At 39.0% G+C, this 17,653-nt stretch overlaps 1 protein-coding gene across 1 annotated transcript in view; it reads right to left on the bottom strand.

Moving 5' to 3' along the window:
- Positions 1-4,042: 4,042 nt before the first annotated feature.
- LOC101858677 (pyridine nucleotide-disulfide oxidoreductase domain-containing protein 2) overlaps positions 4,043-17,653 on the bottom strand; it is a gene marked incomplete in the record, with an annotated part of 28,159 nt that continues 14,548 nt past the window's right edge. The window contains 9 exon segments of the mRNA XM_013080906.2: positions 4,043-6,433; positions 8,493-8,613; positions 9,245-9,351; positions 9,777-9,928; positions 10,766-10,922; positions 12,330-12,402; positions 13,392-13,523; positions 15,103-15,244; positions 15,701-15,798. Coding sequence (XP_012936360.1) covers positions 6,372-6,433; positions 8,493-8,613; positions 9,245-9,351; positions 9,777-9,928; positions 10,766-10,922; positions 12,330-12,402; positions 13,392-13,523; positions 15,103-15,244; positions 15,701-15,798 — 1,044 coding nt within the window.

Genomic DNA, 17,653 nt, shown 5'->3' with positions numbered 1-17,653 from the left:
CATTTTGGTGGACCGCTCATGGAATGGGCCAGAGAGAGACAGAGAGAGAGAGAGGCAGAGAGAGAGAGAGAGAGAGAGTAATTAGGACTAGAGTAAAGCCACTATTTGCGGCCACTTTCCTTATAAAGTCAATAACTCGGGTCTTGTTTCATTTTCCAAACGGAAACCAAGCTCCTGTGATGCACTGGCAATACTGGCATGAATCACATGTTCACGACCAAAATGGTCTCGATAGGCAGCAAAGTTTGAGATCGGCAGTGGTTTGAAGAATTTGGTCGAGCAAAATATCCCAAAGTGAAAATTTGACTGGTCACTTGTCCATGTTCATTACAAAGCTTTCTTGTCATATTTTTATTCGATTATAGATAGGTTCATGTGTTGAAGTAGTGAATAATTAAATACATGTTTCATGTGTAAATGTCTTAACATAAAGAAAACAACAAAGGGGACCCAGGGCTGAGGGAGGGGATGGCCGCATGGTTATTCCCTTACTTTTTAGAAGGGACCTCTTGTGATCGGAGACGTCCGCAAAAGGTCCACTCCATTGGAAAAGGGACATTGTTCAATGTTGTGATCAGTTGCTAACAGTGCCCATTTAACAGCAATTTGGCTTACAAAAATAACTTACATAAATGCACTCAGAAAGCCTGGTTTGTAGTTCTTGACTTCAATGTGATAGATCAATCAAGACCGACTCCTTCAGATTTGGTGCAGTCTGAAGAAACTGCCCTGTCACTTGCCAGGCCCAGGGAATCCAAGAATCACCGAGACCCAGGAATGCCCCGAGAATTTGAGGAAATCTGTAATTTGCCTCGAGAATGACCCGGGAAAGTACATAAAGTTATCGACATTTGAAAACCAAATCCGATAAGGCCAGTAAGTTCATTTATGGTGGTCGCGATTGAGTGATATTCATTCGGCTTTTCTCGATCTGATAACGCAACATTTGTGACATGCGTGTTGTGAATTATAAACACTGTGTTGTCATGAAAATAAATCAATAGATTCTATTTGTGACTGTGAGAGAGAGAGAGAGAGAGAGAGAGAGAGAGGGAGAGAGAGGAGAGGGAAGAGAGAGAGAGAGAGAGAGAGAGAGAGAGGGGGGGGGGAGAAATAAAAACTTGGTGGGAAATGTCGTAAAGTCTTTTGGTCACACATATGTATAATTATAATTATATACAGCCAGTTGACATACAATACTTTTAAAATGCAGACTGTTGCTGACTGTCGCCGACCGTCACTTTCATTTTCAATCGACCCAAAAGAACCGATAAAATCAAGACTTAATCTTATAACTTATTGCAGTTTCTTTGATGTGTCTCTGCTCGTGCGGTCGTAGCTTCCTTCCATGAAGTACTATACTGCTACCACTCCGTTGGTTAGTGTCTTGACTCGTCTTTGATTGTCGTGTTGTTCTTGGCGGTGACTGATTTCGAGGATTTTTTTTTCTTCTGAAAACATACTTTGTACCGCAGTACTTCCGAAATTCTTCCTCAAACTCACGATACGATTTAATTTTTAAAATTCGTCCCATTTCGAAGGAATGGAGATTTGCATCCGCCGTTCTTATTGAGAGAGAGAGAGAGAGAGAGAGAAGCATGGCCAGCAGAGTCTGAGCAGAGGGCAGAGAGTCTATGACCTCTGGCATGACCCAGCTGTTCACCGATTGGTCCAAAGAGACAAACAAGTCGTGAAAACGTGCGTAGATCTTTTTCCACGACAGGTCGTGACATAATTTTTAAAAAATATTTAATATCTATAATATATATATATGGCATTGAACTCTGTAGACTCCCCAAAATCATCTTTTCTAATATTGTCCGATTCCTCGTCTTGTTTCACTTTCCTCACCAATTTTACACTCGATTTAAACCCTTCAAAAATACAATAGTGAAATTACAGTGAAAAATTCACTCCGCTGAACAGGGAAAACTTATTGTGTTTGTAAAGTTACCTAGTCATGTGAGCATCCAAGGAAACCTGGTGAAGGAATCCTTGTCTCTCCAGTTGGGATCAACAGAGATCACCCTCTCACAGACAGTTGAGTCTGAGACAGAGTTTAAAAAATAAGGTCAAAAGCTACACCTCCGCTATGTGGAAGGAACAATGGAATGAACAAGTGAAATAAACTCCATAACATAACACACAAGTTTGGGCCACAATAACCCTCGAGTCTCTCTAGAACTAGAAGTAGAAGTGACAAAGCTATTTTTTACAGCTATTTTTTTTACAAAGTTACGCATTTGACATACCTCCCCAATACATACCTACTGTCCCAGTCCCAGACTTGATGACAGGAAAAAAAATACATTTTATAATTTTGCAAAGATCTGCTCCAAATTTAAGAAGAATTATGTTTGATCATCAGAATGCCATAATTCATGCTCAAAATGTTAATGGGTTAGATGAGCACCGCTGTATCAGCCATGTCTTGGAGTAACCCAGAAAAGGCCTTTTGCATTAAAAGCTGAATTCAAGTCTGCACAGAAGCTTCAGTTCAATCCTATTTTTTATTTTTTTTATTGTGAGGAGTAGGAGCTGATTCCAGATCTAGATCTAAAGCACCTTCTGAAAGAGCAATTTGTAGAGTACAGTAGTATGAACAGTTTAAGTTCAAGGTGAGAAGATGTCTGTCAGAAGGCTATTTTATTAAAGATATTAAGGAAGGAAGTAAAGTAAGCATTAATAAAACTGCAAACTGTGATATCAGATCATGCGTCAACATCGTAGCCATGAACTAGGCTTGTCAAAGTCCCTGACTTACAGAATCTTAGGCATGATTTGAAAAAGAGGAAAAGCTATCACATTTTTTTCCACAAAGAAATAACCCCAGATAATCCTTTGGAGAGAACAACATTGAGTGCGAGGGTTTTGAAGACAAGTGAGACAGAAAGAGAACTTTCAATGCTCTGTTTGCTTTTTAGCAACAAGGTTCATTTCTATGGTACCGGTACTAGTTTGTTTTTGTTTTTGTAAGTCTTTTACAGCACTCGCAACTGCATAAGGTCATCATATAAGCGCGCGGGACACATTAAACTTTTTCAGTTGGTAGGAAATTTTGAATTTTGCCCGGGTGGCGGCCGAAGCCTACTCTTATCGATTTTAGACCACCAAGGGATCTTTAACGTGCGCAACTTGCACACGGGCCCTCCGAGATTTTTCGCTATTGTCCGAGAAGGCTAGGTGTAGATCTTTCCTACCAGAAGATTAGGGGTGTGGCTGAAAGACAGCAGTAAAAAGAAGCCAAGGAGTAGTAGTAGGAAGGCTGTAGAAAGAATCAGGAGCCCAGAGGAGGGGGGGGGGGGCAAAGGAGATGAGGGAGTGGGGTGTAGAAAGAGGAGACGAAAGCAGACGACAGAACATTGCTAGAGAGCAGGAAAGGAGGTGAAAGGAGACAAATTTAGAGAAGAAAATTTATCGGTCACTACCCGGCTTCGAACCCGGGACCTTTGAATGAGAGGCAAACACCTTAACCTCTAGGCCACGAGAGCCCCCCTGCATTGGACTGGGAAATGGAAAGACCAGATGATGTGAATAAGAGGATCTAAAAAATCGAGATCAACCACATGTAATAGTGTCAGAACGCTGCATTTTTAGTCAGATCACAGAAATGCATTGTTCATGATGGGGGCGAAGTGGAGCATTTGTTGTAAAGCCATAAGTTCTAATGCGGATTCCTCTTCCATGCAGATCTAATATCTTACACAAAACTGTCTGGATGGTTCCTTACTTTGTGTTTCTACCAAAGAACTTTGCTGCATTTAAAGCAGATTTTAATTCATTTAACTTCTTTTGGCGGTCATCGAGTTGGGGACATTCTGTATGTAGCATCTGCAATAGATGAAAACACCATTTTGTGCCGGATGCAATGCTGACCTTATGATTAGGTATATCGTGATAGAAATAGAATATCCGGATTTTGGAATGACCCGGAGGAAATATATTTTCATTACACCATAAACAATGAGATTTGGTATTCAAAGACAGGATATACTGTCCATTACATTTGTAACTCAGAGTGAACAAAACAGAACTCCAGATCTATCATGGGCTCAAACTAAAACAACATACTTTATTGGATTTCAACAGGGGCCAAGTTCTGGCTTTCATGAGCAAATTTTTGGTTTATATGTATATCACAGCAAAGACAAGGAATGTAAGTACATGTAACTGTAAAACAATTCAGTTAAAAATTATCTTGATATACAGTAGAGTCCGCAAAACCGACATCAGCTTGACCATGGGATTTTCTTCGATTTTGTTGGGTTTTTGGGAGAGGTTGCTCAAATACAGTGCAGCCTCTCTACAACGACATCATCGGGATCAGAAAAATATGTCGTTATGGAGAGTTGCGGTTATAGAGAGGCAACCAAAAATTACTAATATAATATATATATATATATATATATATTTTTTTTTTTTAAAGGAAAAAATCGGGACCTGGGCACCATGTTGTTATAGAGAATGTCGTTATATCGAAGGTCGTTATAGAGAAGCTGCACTATAGAAGGAAAAATAATCGGAGGTTTCATTTTCATTCAGTTTACCAAAGTTTACTGATTAACCATGCTCAGTTTTAGTGGACTCCACCGTATAAGACTGTTGGTACTTGTATTTAACAAAAGAAAAAATTAATGTAGAGGATTTCACTTCAGTATTTTTGAAGGGCACAAAATAAAAACAAATTAGAAAGGTTAGGTGGCAGGATGCGATCAAAGACAGACTTTTAAGTAAGGTTGTTTCTTCCTCTTTCTCGATTTTCTTCTTCTTCCTCATTCTCGATAAGGTTGTTTAAATTTAAGAAGTGGGACCTCCAAATTTAATGTCCATCTCCGATAAAACTGAGCCAAATGGAAAAATGAGTGTAAAGGGCCTTAACTAAGGACACAACGTTTGCCGCGCTGACGCTCTAACCCCCAAAAAACCAGCAACCTTACAGTAGCAAGTAAAATAGCCTACCCACCAAGTTAGAGATGCCACATTGTTAGGTGCTGAATTATGTTCGTGTTTTTGTTCGTATATGTGTGTTGTATGTGGTTGGTGGGTGGTGTGAACTGACCAGTCGTATTCCTTACATCACCATAATAATAGGGATCTGATGTAAGAGCAATTTTTTTTTACGGTGCAAGGCTCATCAGCATTACTCTCTTCCTTTCTTTTACTACTTTGACACCGAATGATACACACGCACTATCCGCCCTTCATCCCTTTTATTTAAACCAGGTATAATTGGGCACAGATACCACAAACACTTCAAACTCAAAATTATGGATAGCTCATACCATATGCCATTCCCTGACTGAACCACTATATTTTCTTTGCATTGGCAATACTGTTCTCTCAAACACTCGTACAGTAGAACATGACAAAAGTGGCACCCACTGCAGCCGGACCATCCCTACTACAGCGGGACATTACTGTTTTTTTTGTCTATGTAAACTCAATTAACTGTGCATGGGTTAAATGGGGCAAGGAAAAGCCCGAACTTGGATACAGCAGGAGAAATCGAGCGAGCTCTAGCTGGGGGGAAAGGGGTGGGGGGTGAGAGGCTGTAGGTGGGCTCCATACAGGCAGTCAGTGGTGTAGCACTGTGATTGGCCAGTCCAGTGATGAATGAGGGGGGGCAGGCAGCAGAGAGAGATGGTGCGGAGAGACGCATTACGTGAGCCACTCCAAAAGTGAAGTTAAATAGCCCTAGGCCAGACCAAAAAGACAGTAAAAGAAGAGGAGAGCGAGTGGTGTGTGATTTTTCTATAATTCCCCTTTGCATTTCGAGCCGGAACTTGCCTGCAGCGGGATTCTTCTTCTGAAGCTAAAAGCCTCGCTACAGCCATGTTCTACTGTACTGATTTGTCGAACAACTCGTCCAGGATAACTCAATCAAATCTTTCTTCACAACGGTCATTCATTTTCTGACCATTGTACCGCCACCGTTACTGCCCTTGATTTTCTTTATATCTCTCTCTTTTTTTAAATTGCGCTACTCGCATTACCGATGTGTCGCACACATTTGTCATTCCCTGAAATGTTTGAGTTGTCCATGTCTAATTGTATAAATCGATATGTCAACACCCAAGTACTGTAGGTAAATATAAATCATAAAGAGTAGTAAATATGCCAAAAAAGGAAATGAAATACATCAATTCAAATTAAGACTTGAAAATACAGATTGTCTAAAAACCCACTTATACCCTGAAAAAGAAGGTGTGGCAGATAATTACAAAACAAAAACCCTAAAAAATAATCAACAGTTAGACATGTTTTTGTCCACTATTTGGACATTTCCAGACTGCCCCTAAATCAACTCGATGCATCAGCAGGCAGTTGTGAGTAAAAGCAGTGAAACAATGATCTGCCCTACTCAGGGCACATTACAAGTCAGCCAAAGCAGTACTAGCAGCAAGTCTTCCTGGAGCTCCCATCACACCTCCGCCTGGGAAAGATACAACAAAAAAGAATAAGAATAGTCAGTACATCAAATATGTTGCTGTAATCAGGAAGAACAGACCTAAATAAAAAAACAAGTCTAAGTCTACTCTGAAAAAGTAGGTACCAGAAACTAAATTTTCAAACTAGCTGTATGCCAAATTTATCAGTTCCACTTGAAAGGCCTATATCCACTGAGCATTTTGGTACCATTCTTTAACATCTCCATCAATTTTTAAGAAAATTGTAGTTGTTTAAAATTTGATCAAATTTGTTAAAGTCAGTCACTGGCTGCAACCCCATGTTTGACAGACAATAAAAAAGTAACAAGTGCACTAAACATCTCCACATTAACAGAGTACAATCACTATAACAAATATATGGAGCATAATTTTTTTCAAGACTGTGAGATCTTTACAAATCAGTACTTTATCTCCTCAAACACGATATCTGTCGAGCGTTGAGCCGCCCGGCGTCCGAGTCGGCTCTATACTGTAGTGTACCCCGTGCTGGGTCACATGCTTTCTGTGACTCGCGGAAGGATTGATGTAAAATAATTCCAATTTAATTACTTTATTCTAATAGGAAATGAACTGATCTTTTAATTAAGTCTTTTTATAAGACGGTATTTTACATATTTTGTGTAAAAAGTGATCTTTAAACATTTCGACGGTATTTTTAAAAGCTTTCTATAAAGACGCCAAAGGCTAAACTTATATCACGGGAAAGCCCGTTTAAAGCTCTACAGTTCTCCGCCAATGAAAAGACGGTATTTAATCAACCCTCGTTCCGCGAAGCATTTGAATGCACGCGTGTCAATTTTTCAACCGGCCGACCTCACATTTTGACCGCGAGGGGCTTCGCTTTCGTCGGCGATTCTCCAGCTCCTAATAATCGGACATATAAACAACTTACACCATTGTAACGAGGAAAAGCTGAACTTTTACAAGGTGTACGGCATTTGGTGTTTTATAGCGAAAGAGCAAAGAAACAGCGATCGGAATTAACCCGATTTTACCGATACCACGCGGTCGGAAGGCTGCGAGTGCCCGCGAGGCCGTGTTTACGCTACCTAGAAAAAGCAAACATCTTTTATCTTTTTATTAAAACCCATTTGTTGCCTTATGACGTACATGGAACATCACTGAAATGTGTAATTTTTAGCTTCGTGCCATATCATGGATGTCAGTGTTTCTGGTTGCCTATAAGACGTTACCCGAAGGTCCCACTTATCATCTGGCTCTAATTCTTCTGTACTGAGATTTAGTGACAAGCATAGAGTGAATTTGTATTCGGGAATTTTTTAATGTGCATATCGGTACCAAATTTACTAGTATTACTTAACTGCCTGGCTTGCAAGCTGTCGAAAACAGAAAAGCACTTACTCTTGCAAAACATTAACACCAAAATGACATAAAATAGGCATCAAATTTCCCTTTTTGACCTAGATTTTGCATCTTGTTTAAAATTATGTGTAAGATGGAGATATATATAGGGAATGAAAACAGAGGGGAATGTGATACCATCAAAGATCTGGGGTTCGAATGTGTCATAAATGTGTCAGATCTAAACAGCGAGTTCACCGGCACTGAAGCATGAGACTGCTATCCCATCAAACGAGCTTTGCTGAAAATCAGTGCCGACAATAGGAACACACACCCCACGGCAATGAAGGGGTTAAAATTTAGGTATTTTTATGTCCCATCAACACAATTTAGACCATTTAGGCTTAGGAGGCGGGCTTCCGACCCTGCCTATCAGGGCCAACCTGAGCTGAAAGGGATACAACATCCAAGCAGAAAGACCAAGATACCAGTAGATAAAAATTTCTTCCCATTCGGGAATCAAACTTGGGTCTCCTGTGTGCGATGCCAGTAAAGCAATCATCAGACACCTGAGCACAATATTAAAAAAAACCTTTCCATTTTCTGATAAATAACAATAACCAACATCTGTATCAAAATAGATTGTTACAGTTAACCATAATACTCAATTCGAGTGTGACAACAAAGCATGAAAGGTAAAGTATACAAAAAAGTCACAGTCAAAGAGAGAAATATACTCACCAGGATGCGAACCGCTGCCACAGAGATACAAACCAGACACAGGGCACTTGTAGCTGGCCAGGCCAGGAGTAGGTCGAGAGAAGTACAGCTGATCCAGGGACATGGAGCCATGGAAAATGTTCTGTAAAACAAACAAAGAAAGAGTATTATTCAATTGAAATTGGTTTCAAATTAATTCTCAAACATGAATTTTATCAAGGATCACTATCAATGAGAGAGATTGTTAAAGTATGATTATCTAGGGCCTTTGTTGTTAAGAACTTACAAGTCTATGTTAAAAAAGAAAATACATTTTTTATTGAAAACTTCATCCACAAAGAGAACTTAATGAAAAGGCATTCATCTCAGAAAACATAAAAACTTCACAATCTAAATATGGCCATCGCAATATCAGTAGCAACTGCTTATCTACAAAAATAGCAGAAAGACAACAATCTTTAATAAATTCAAAATTTTTTCTTTTTAAATTCTTCAGGTAAAATTAGCTAAAAAAACCCAGCCTTGTAACTTCCTGAATGACCTTCCATTGTGAGTAAGATTAACTTGAAATCTCCTTTGTTAAATGCTGTGACATTCCCTCAAAAATATAACCTCCAACCCTGCAGGTAACTAACTCTCCATCATTATAGGATATCCTGAGACTGTTGGTTTTTCATCAAATTATTAATATGACAGGGACATAGTAATAGTATAGTAAAATACAAATATGTAAAAGAGGATAGTAAAAAAAAAATTAAACATTAAACACTTACACCTCCCGTGAGCCCAAATGTTTTTTCCAGGTCTGGAGGGGTCAAAATATCTCTTCCAATGACAGAGTCTTTGAATCCAGGGGCATATCTCTCAATTGTATCAAAGACTGGAAAGAAAAAAGTGCCGACCGTCACAACAACAACAACAATTCAAGAAAAATCAGTGAACATCTGCTTTAAAAAAAACAACAGATCTGCAAGATGCTCCGCTGAAGTTTGCAGTGTAAACATCTTTCAACAGTTATCGAGAAACCCCTGACAGCATGTGTCTTCGTTTCACACACAAAATTTATTTAACTGTGGGGCAGAGTTCAGGCTTCTTCAAAAAAGCAAAACACAAAAGTCGTAATTATTCAAATCAATGGAAGACAAGTTACAATTTAGTCTCTGTACAGACTACCTCAGATTTCTTCTTGTTATTACAGACGATAGTTTATGGACATTTTGCCTAAAATCAGTGCCATTTTTCAACATTGTTTTGCACCCTTCACCTATCCAATAACTCTGTTGAATCAATTGAAGGTCCACTCACCAACGTCAGCGTACTTGTTTCTATTAGCATCATCCCACTCTCCCTGGGCCAGCTTGTATGGAGTGAACTGGGTGAACAGCAGGACAACATGCTTCCCGGGTGCACACAAAGTAGGGTCTAAGGTGGACGGAATCACCATCTCAATCATGGGCCTTTTGAATATAAACATTTTAACAAACCAAATGACTAGTTGTTGGTTAAAAAAGAAATCCTAATTTCAACCTTAACATTCACACAACTGTGACCAAATACTCTGAGACCAAGATCTTGAAAACTTAGTGCCACTTTCTTCATCAAAGCACAGTACTGAAGTGCATGAAAACATGAAAGATCTGAAGGTATAGCTTGCCGATTTTTTTTCTAATCCAAAATCCATCCATTAATTTAATTATTAAAATATGTAAATTTTGAATCATCAATACGATGCGAAAAACTTTCAAAAGGTGAAATTTGTGACAAGCGTGGCATTCCTAACTCTACACTGTTGAAAACCATCGCTATTTGAACAACCTTCTCTAAACAGAAAGCCCATCTAAACCAGAATAAAATCTGACGGCCCTGCAAATTCTTAAAAAGTGGACTCTATAGTATATATATATTGTGAGCATCCAATTAAACAAACTGACCAAACGCTTTGATTACATAAAAATCCAGAATAGTTCAAATTGGAGATAGACCTAAACAATATCAGCTGTCTCATGGCATATTGTATCCCCAGACTGATTCACTATAATATTCCAGTACACACAAGCTTTAATAACATTCAACCTCATTCAAAACTGGGTCACAGAATTTAAGCTTACCCTAAAAGAGTACCTGTCAGTCTTCTGTATTTTCCTCTTTCATCTAGCTATTGTGAAAATAAAGTTTTCATTGACAAAGAATACTGCTTATTAACTTTTTAGACTGAGCTTTATATCACGCCCTCAGTCCTTCTGTTTGCTAAGAAGACACCTGAGATTGGGAAAGTTCAAATCATTCAGACCTACGTTTTGGTAATTTTTCCTTGCTGAGCATCAAGATATGCATCATGAATCAGCTGACTATCTTCACAGTTCAGATGGATGGTACATTGATGATGAGGCATAGGTTCATTCTCTTTCACATTTGGATCAGCTTTGAAGTTAGGGATCCTGTCAACAGCAACTAGACAAAGAGTGGAGGAAAAAACTGTAAAAAACAAACACCAAGAGCAGTTTTCCTCCCAATAAAAATCTTACGCCAATTTGTTTCTAAAAATACAAACATTAACAACCACCTGCTCAACCATTGCACAAATAGTTCCATAACAGTGTAAACATCCTGTAGAACTATAACCTTTTAAAAAAACGAAGTCGGTCAGGTCATCTTTTGATACTGGTATCAAAGTATTTCTGCTTTTAGTCAGCTGTTTATCGAATGTACAATTGACAAATTTGAAGGAAATTAAAGGGAGATGCCATTATTAAAATTATTTTACACATTACTTCAAGTTTAAACTAATGTAACTTCACTTTCATCTTCACCTATCCTGTAGACTGGATCTCCGTTGGGCGCTTTTGAAGATTTGGCCACCAGCTTCCCTAACTCCTTCCGGTCTTCAGCTTTCCTGAGCGTGTCTTTGAGTTCCAGGCCTGTCCATTCCTTGATGTTGTCCTCCCAACTCTTCTTCAGTCCCCCCCTGCTCCTTTTCCCCTGGACGCTGCCTTGCAGGATCATCTTGGCAAGGCCGGATGAACGGGTGATGTGTCCATACCATAACAGTTTGCGTTTCCTGACCAGAGTGAGAAGGTCAGCATATGGTCCGATTTCATTTTTGATTCGATGTTTGACTTCATCATTTGTGGTGTGATCTTTGTACGAGATACCAAGGATTTTTTAAAAAGCATCTCATCTCCACAGCTTTGATCCTTCTTTCAAGGTCTGCGTTCAAGGTCCAGGTTTCACACGCATACAATAAGATACATGACCAAGGAACGCATCAGTCTGATCTTTGATCTGATGGTGATATTTCTGTCGTTCCAGATGGTTTTCAACTTCGTCTGTCACTATTGGACCCAAGTATTTGAAGCTGCGTACAGTCTCAAGCCTCTGGTTGTGACCTGGATGTTCACTGTGATGTTCTTGCTGTTGTTAGACATTAGTTTGGTCTTCTCAGCACCGGTTTCCATAAGACGGTCTACTAAGCTGACTAGTTCTTGCCTTTCTGGCGGTTATCCTCATTGGCATTTCTTGGGCAATGTCGCAAGGTGGAGCCCATCCCTCTCCATGTCAGACCACAGCTGAAATCCTCCCACCCAGTGGCTCGCCTTGGTCTCGAACACGAAGCCGTTAGGTTAATCTGGGAACTTTTTCCGCCCTGGCCGTTCACCCCATCTTGTGGTTATGCCCAGTGATGCCGTGTTAACATCATCTCCTCACACGGTTTGGCACGCCTGCTGAGGCGAGGTCCCAGGGCATGGCGCTTCGAGCCACGTGTGAGAGATTTAGGAGTCTGGGGGAGAACCAGTGCACCCATCCATTGCACAAGTAGTAATGTAACTATATATGTATATAAGAAGGAGACTGATATACCATTGATCTTGGTCACTGGAGACGTGTAGTCTAAGTGAGAAACTTCCTCCACTGTTTCCTTAGGTAGGGAACCCTTTATGAATAACAAAAAAAGCAAAACTTTTAGAAGTATTGTAGTACACAAAAGTGCTTACTTGGAATACCAAGTATGTATTAAAAAATACCCAGTACGTCAAACTATAAAAATATCTTCTTTGTGCTTTCCTGCCAGATCTGCAACTGATTTTGAAGTATGTGACCGATTTTCCTACTTTGTAGGGCCCTTTGCCTTCAGGCAACTACATTCCTATTTCAAAGACACTATTTTTTTAATACTGAAAAGAAAGTTTTCAGTTTTGAAGAGAATTAATTTTGAATTTTGCCCAGATAGCAGCTGAAACCTACTCTTATTGATTTTAGGACCACGAGGGGAACTTAAACATAGGCAACTTGCACATTATCTTGGAAGACTTGGCATTCAATCTTACCTTCCTCAAGATCAGGGGTGGAGCTGAAAGACAGCAGTAGGTAGGAGCCAGGAGGAGCAGTAAAAAGTGTTGGGAATAACAGGATTGTACTGGGTCTTCTCACATAATGAAAAAAATTAACTATGAGACAAGAGTACCGGTATGCACAAGTTAGCCTTTATCTTTTTCTGATCCATCCGTAATATACAAAATACAGATTTTTCATACTTTGTAAAGATAAATAAAACACAGTCTCGCATATATACATATCAAACATGCACACAGCGAAACATGAGCACAGTGAACAGATTTTCCGGTCCTGAATTTTTTCTTTATACATGATATGTATTTGCTTTGTAATTATATCAAGTACATAGAGGAAAATTTGTACATAACTCAAAGATTTCCACACTCAGCTTATTTTGCTCTGGGAGTGCAAGACTGTACATGAGTTGTTTCTCCTATCAAAGACAAAAATATCGTTACAAAGATAATATTAAAAAGAAGGGAAATTACGGATATTCTGTCTGATTTAATATATCTAGTAAGCTCTCTGAACTTCATTTACAGTTACTGAAGATACAAGTTGAAAATCACTATCAAAGTTTGAACGCACCTTGGGCAAAAGATCCAGGTAGGTCACCTTGGCAGTGGCATTAGACAGCACAGTACTTGTTTTAATCTCTGTTCCATCTGCCAGAACAACACCTCTCACTTTGTTGTTTTCCACATCTACATATGAAACAGGCTGCAATTGACAGTTCAAGAATCAAAATTTACATTTAAGTTTAAGGAAGAAATATTATTTAACTTTTCTTCAGACTAAACTTTAACAAGTAGGTGTGTGAAACGAGATAAAGTTAAATAAGGCTCTCTTCTCATTAAAAAAAAACCTTTCAGGAAAGAGCTGTAAATCTTTTCACAAGACCCATTCACAACTCCAACATACATCCCACTCATCTGATGCGCACCACTAGCTGATGCTCCTCATTCACATTGCCTGTGCAGTCACTTCTCAGTCCAGTATTTGGCGGGTCTCTTTGTAGGTACCACAGACTAAAATTTCAAAGTCCTCTGATTTCATAGTTAACAGCACCACCTTATAGAATTTATTATTTTGAGCCTTTTGATATCAGATGTATACATATAGCTTCATTTTTAACAAAGTTATGAACATCTGAAGTTGCAGAAAAATGCTATATTTTTTAAATTGCGAAATGTCTGCATTTGAGATGTCATAACATTCTTAAATTTAAATGGACATTCACAAATACTTGTAAACACACACCCATGCACATAGACAACAAGCTCAATTTTTTTCAGGGGTATCATATAGCCAGAAGATAGAAATTTATTGACGTAAATATGGCTTTTTGACCAAAATGGCAAGGGGAGGTTAAAAATCCCCACTCTTGACCAGCGGCTTATCAGCTGTGCGCGGGGTCCTACCGACGGGAAGGAGAAAGAATTTATACGAAACTGGGCCGATGGTGGCCCTGCTTGCAAGCTGAAAGGTAGCGTTCGGTATTTATTTTCGTATAATGGCTGTGTTATTCTTGAAGAGGAATGAATGGGCTTTCTGCCGATATATTTCCATAGTCAGTCCAATCACTAGTTCCATAAAAAAACAGCATCGAAAGTTTTCACATGCAAATCTCATCTGTTAATTCTTTAGGGACAGTCTTTAGAAATATATCACCGGAAAGAGTGTTCTCATCTTGAAATATCGACGAATCAGATTGCAGTATTTAATATCATACGCTGCCTGTTTCTGTTCAACCAAGGTCACGCCAAAAAATCGATGCACGAACCGCGCGGTCACTGCCATGAAAACCTCCATAGTATCGTCTTTTATCCCACAGCATCTTGCTTTCAAAGGAATCGTTGATTCAAATAAACAATACCACTAAAAAGTGGAAAAGCTCCTCTTTCTTCTGATATATCAAGTGTCTGTGTGTATGCATGATCACACGTCTTTTTAGGAGGGCAAAAATTTGGGTTTAGGTCTCCGCGACCGTGCGGTACCTACTCTTTGTTAACTGCCACAAATCACCAAGTACGGATGACAAAATTGAAAAAAAGTAAGAGAGGTGATGACACCAAAGCATAAACCAGCCATCCACTTCCCTGTCATAAAAAAAATATTTCTGTACATTACCCTCGACAATGAATTTCAATTTTGTCATCTTTCCTTCTCCTTTTATGAGATCAACCCACTACAACGTTAGTAATGTACAACTGACCAAAGCCTTAGCACAAGGGAAAGGTGGAGGGAGAAAACAAGATTATAAGGTTTGCTCGTTATGTAACTCACTATAGATAGTTACCTTGTCACAAAATATAGAAGCACCATGATCTTGGGCACAGTTAGCAATTGCTTTGGAAACACCGCCCATTCCTCCCTCCACGTAAGCCCATGCTCCTTTCATTCCATCCAACTCTCCCATCACATGATGCAGAAGAACATACCTTAAGAATAAACAGAAAACACCCAAAAGTATAATAAGCTGGAGTTAATGTCGCTGTACACAAGTATGCCTTCATCATAAGTACTCTATTCTCACTGACTTGAGATGAGCACAGCCCATATTACGGAAAAACAGAGTGCATTATTACACACTTCAAGGAGAGACATGTCAGAGCATGGGTTCTTTTCTATCATAAAATATGATCAAGACAAAATCAGCATTATCCATAAACTCATACTGAGCAAGACAGAGCAGCCAGCTTGATAGACCATCCAGGCAGTTCAGACACACATAGGAAAAGACATTAAAAATCAATACGTCGTTTCACATCATCAGACTATCTTTGGGAACTATGAAGGACACAGTCATTCATTCTTAAAAAGCTTTGTAAGACAAGGAAAATAAGGTAATTAGGAAAAAGTATAAGCTTTAGTAAGCACTTGCACAATAGGCTCACCCACTGCCAGGATGCTGGGGACTCGCCATGGCCCCAATGACGGAGTCTGTGGCAAGGGTTGCCTTCAGCGGCTCTGATTCAAACCACCTGTCTAAAATCTGAATGAAAAGGAAAATAAGAAATACTGTTAACAAAGAGAAGGAGAGACAATAGGAAAGTAAATGAAACCTGCAGGAAGATTTGCGAAGTGACATTCCCTTAAAAGACTAAAGAACTTAATTTCCTCCAGTATTGTGAATATCATTTTTGTACATGTCTGTTGTACATTACAATTTACAAATTTACGAATGGAGTACCCGGTGAAGTCCTCAGTTGAAAATGAAAATGTGGAATTAGAAAAACATATAAGTGACAATTCAGTTGTCAGCTGTGGTAATCCTCAACTTTTCCAAGAGTAACATGATAAGTTTCCACTTCAAGTAATTAAGTAACATTCGCATGTGTGCAAGCAAGATAGTGTGTACATTTGTGTGTGTGGTGCACTGGGGAATTTGCATATGAGAGAGAGTGTGATTGTATACGAGAGCCTTTCAACGAAATACATTCTTGCACTATAGTATTATTGAACATAGCCAGAATAAACAGACAGAACTAAATTAAATTGCTTACACATTAGAAAGGTAAACTTAAACGAGAAAGAATACATAATAAATTTCTTCATCATTTTGGCAAGAAAAATATATTATTGTCAGTCCTTTCCCAGTATCATTACATAAGGTAAACATAAATATGCATCCTATCGTACTTTTCAAAAGCTGAATGAACTTATTAAAGAACATGCATCCACAACAAAAAAAAAGAAACAGGGATTTATTGCTTTTATTTAGTCTCTTCAACTTTAACTTTAAGAGCTTAACAGTAAACAACAAGGACCTATTTTCTGTCATTTCTCATTATTACTTCATATATCATTTAGAAACAAGAAGCAATCAAACACAAACTCTGGAGCATGCTGTGGAGCACCGTGGGCAAGACGAAAATGTTTAAGAACACAGATCAAGAATTCTACTCATTTCCAAAGACCTGGTTTTAACGGTCAGAAAGTTAACTGTAAATATTCATTTCAATCTTGATAATCTTTATCCTGATTTCTACAAATATTGAAATGAGGCATCATCATAGAAAATTCAATAATCATTTGCATAAAATGTTCTGTGTTCTTCTTTTGGTAAGTGTTATACGGCGCTTGCAACTGCATATGGTCATATTAAACATTTTCAGTTGATAGGAAATAAACATTTTCAGTTGATAGGAAATTTTGAATTTTGACCGGGTGGCGGCCGAAGCCTACTCTTATCAATCTTAGACAACCAAGGGATATTTAACGTGCACAACTTGCACATGGGACCTCCAAGATTTTTCGCCTTCGTCCGAGAAGGCTAGGTGTAGATCTTTCCTACCAGAAGATCAAGGGGGTGGCTGAAAGACAGCAGTAAAAAGCCAAGGAGTAGCAGTAGAAAGAGTGGAGAAAGAGTCAGGAGCCCAGAGGAGGAGGAAAAAGCAGGTGAGGGGGTGGAGGTAGAAAGTGGAGACGAAAGCAGATGACAGAACATTGCTAAAGAGCAGGAAAGGAGGTGAAAGGAGACAATTTTAGAAAAGAAAATTTTTTGGTCGCTACACCCGGATTCGAACCCGGGACCTTTGAAAGAGGCGAACACCTTAACCTCTAGGCAACGAGAGCCCCCAAATGTTTTGTGTAAAAGAAGTATTTTAAGATTACCTATAAAGAGCACAGTAAGTTATGGGGTACTAATTGCATGTCAGCCACAGTAACAAAAATGGCATAATGTTAGAGCAACCAAAATAATTACAAATTTAAAGCATGAAAAGCAGCCCCATATAAATGTCAGACATCCATAAGCCTCCCCCCCCCCTCCGAAAAAAAGCAAACAACTGTTAGCATCTAGGACACTAAGTCATAGCGTTTAGACTGTATAAATCTTCAATCCAGCC

This window comes from Aplysia californica, unplaced genomic scaffold (assembly GCF_000002075.1).
Source record: "Aplysia californica isolate F4 #8 unplaced genomic scaffold, AplCal3.0 scaffold00006, whole genome shotgun sequence".
Classification (NCBI taxonomy): Eukaryota; Metazoa; Mollusca; class Gastropoda; order Aplysiida; family Aplysiidae; genus Aplysia; species Aplysia californica.
The sequence above is the reverse complement of the archived record's forward strand: the minus strand, read 5'-3'. Positions and strand labels throughout refer to the sequence as shown.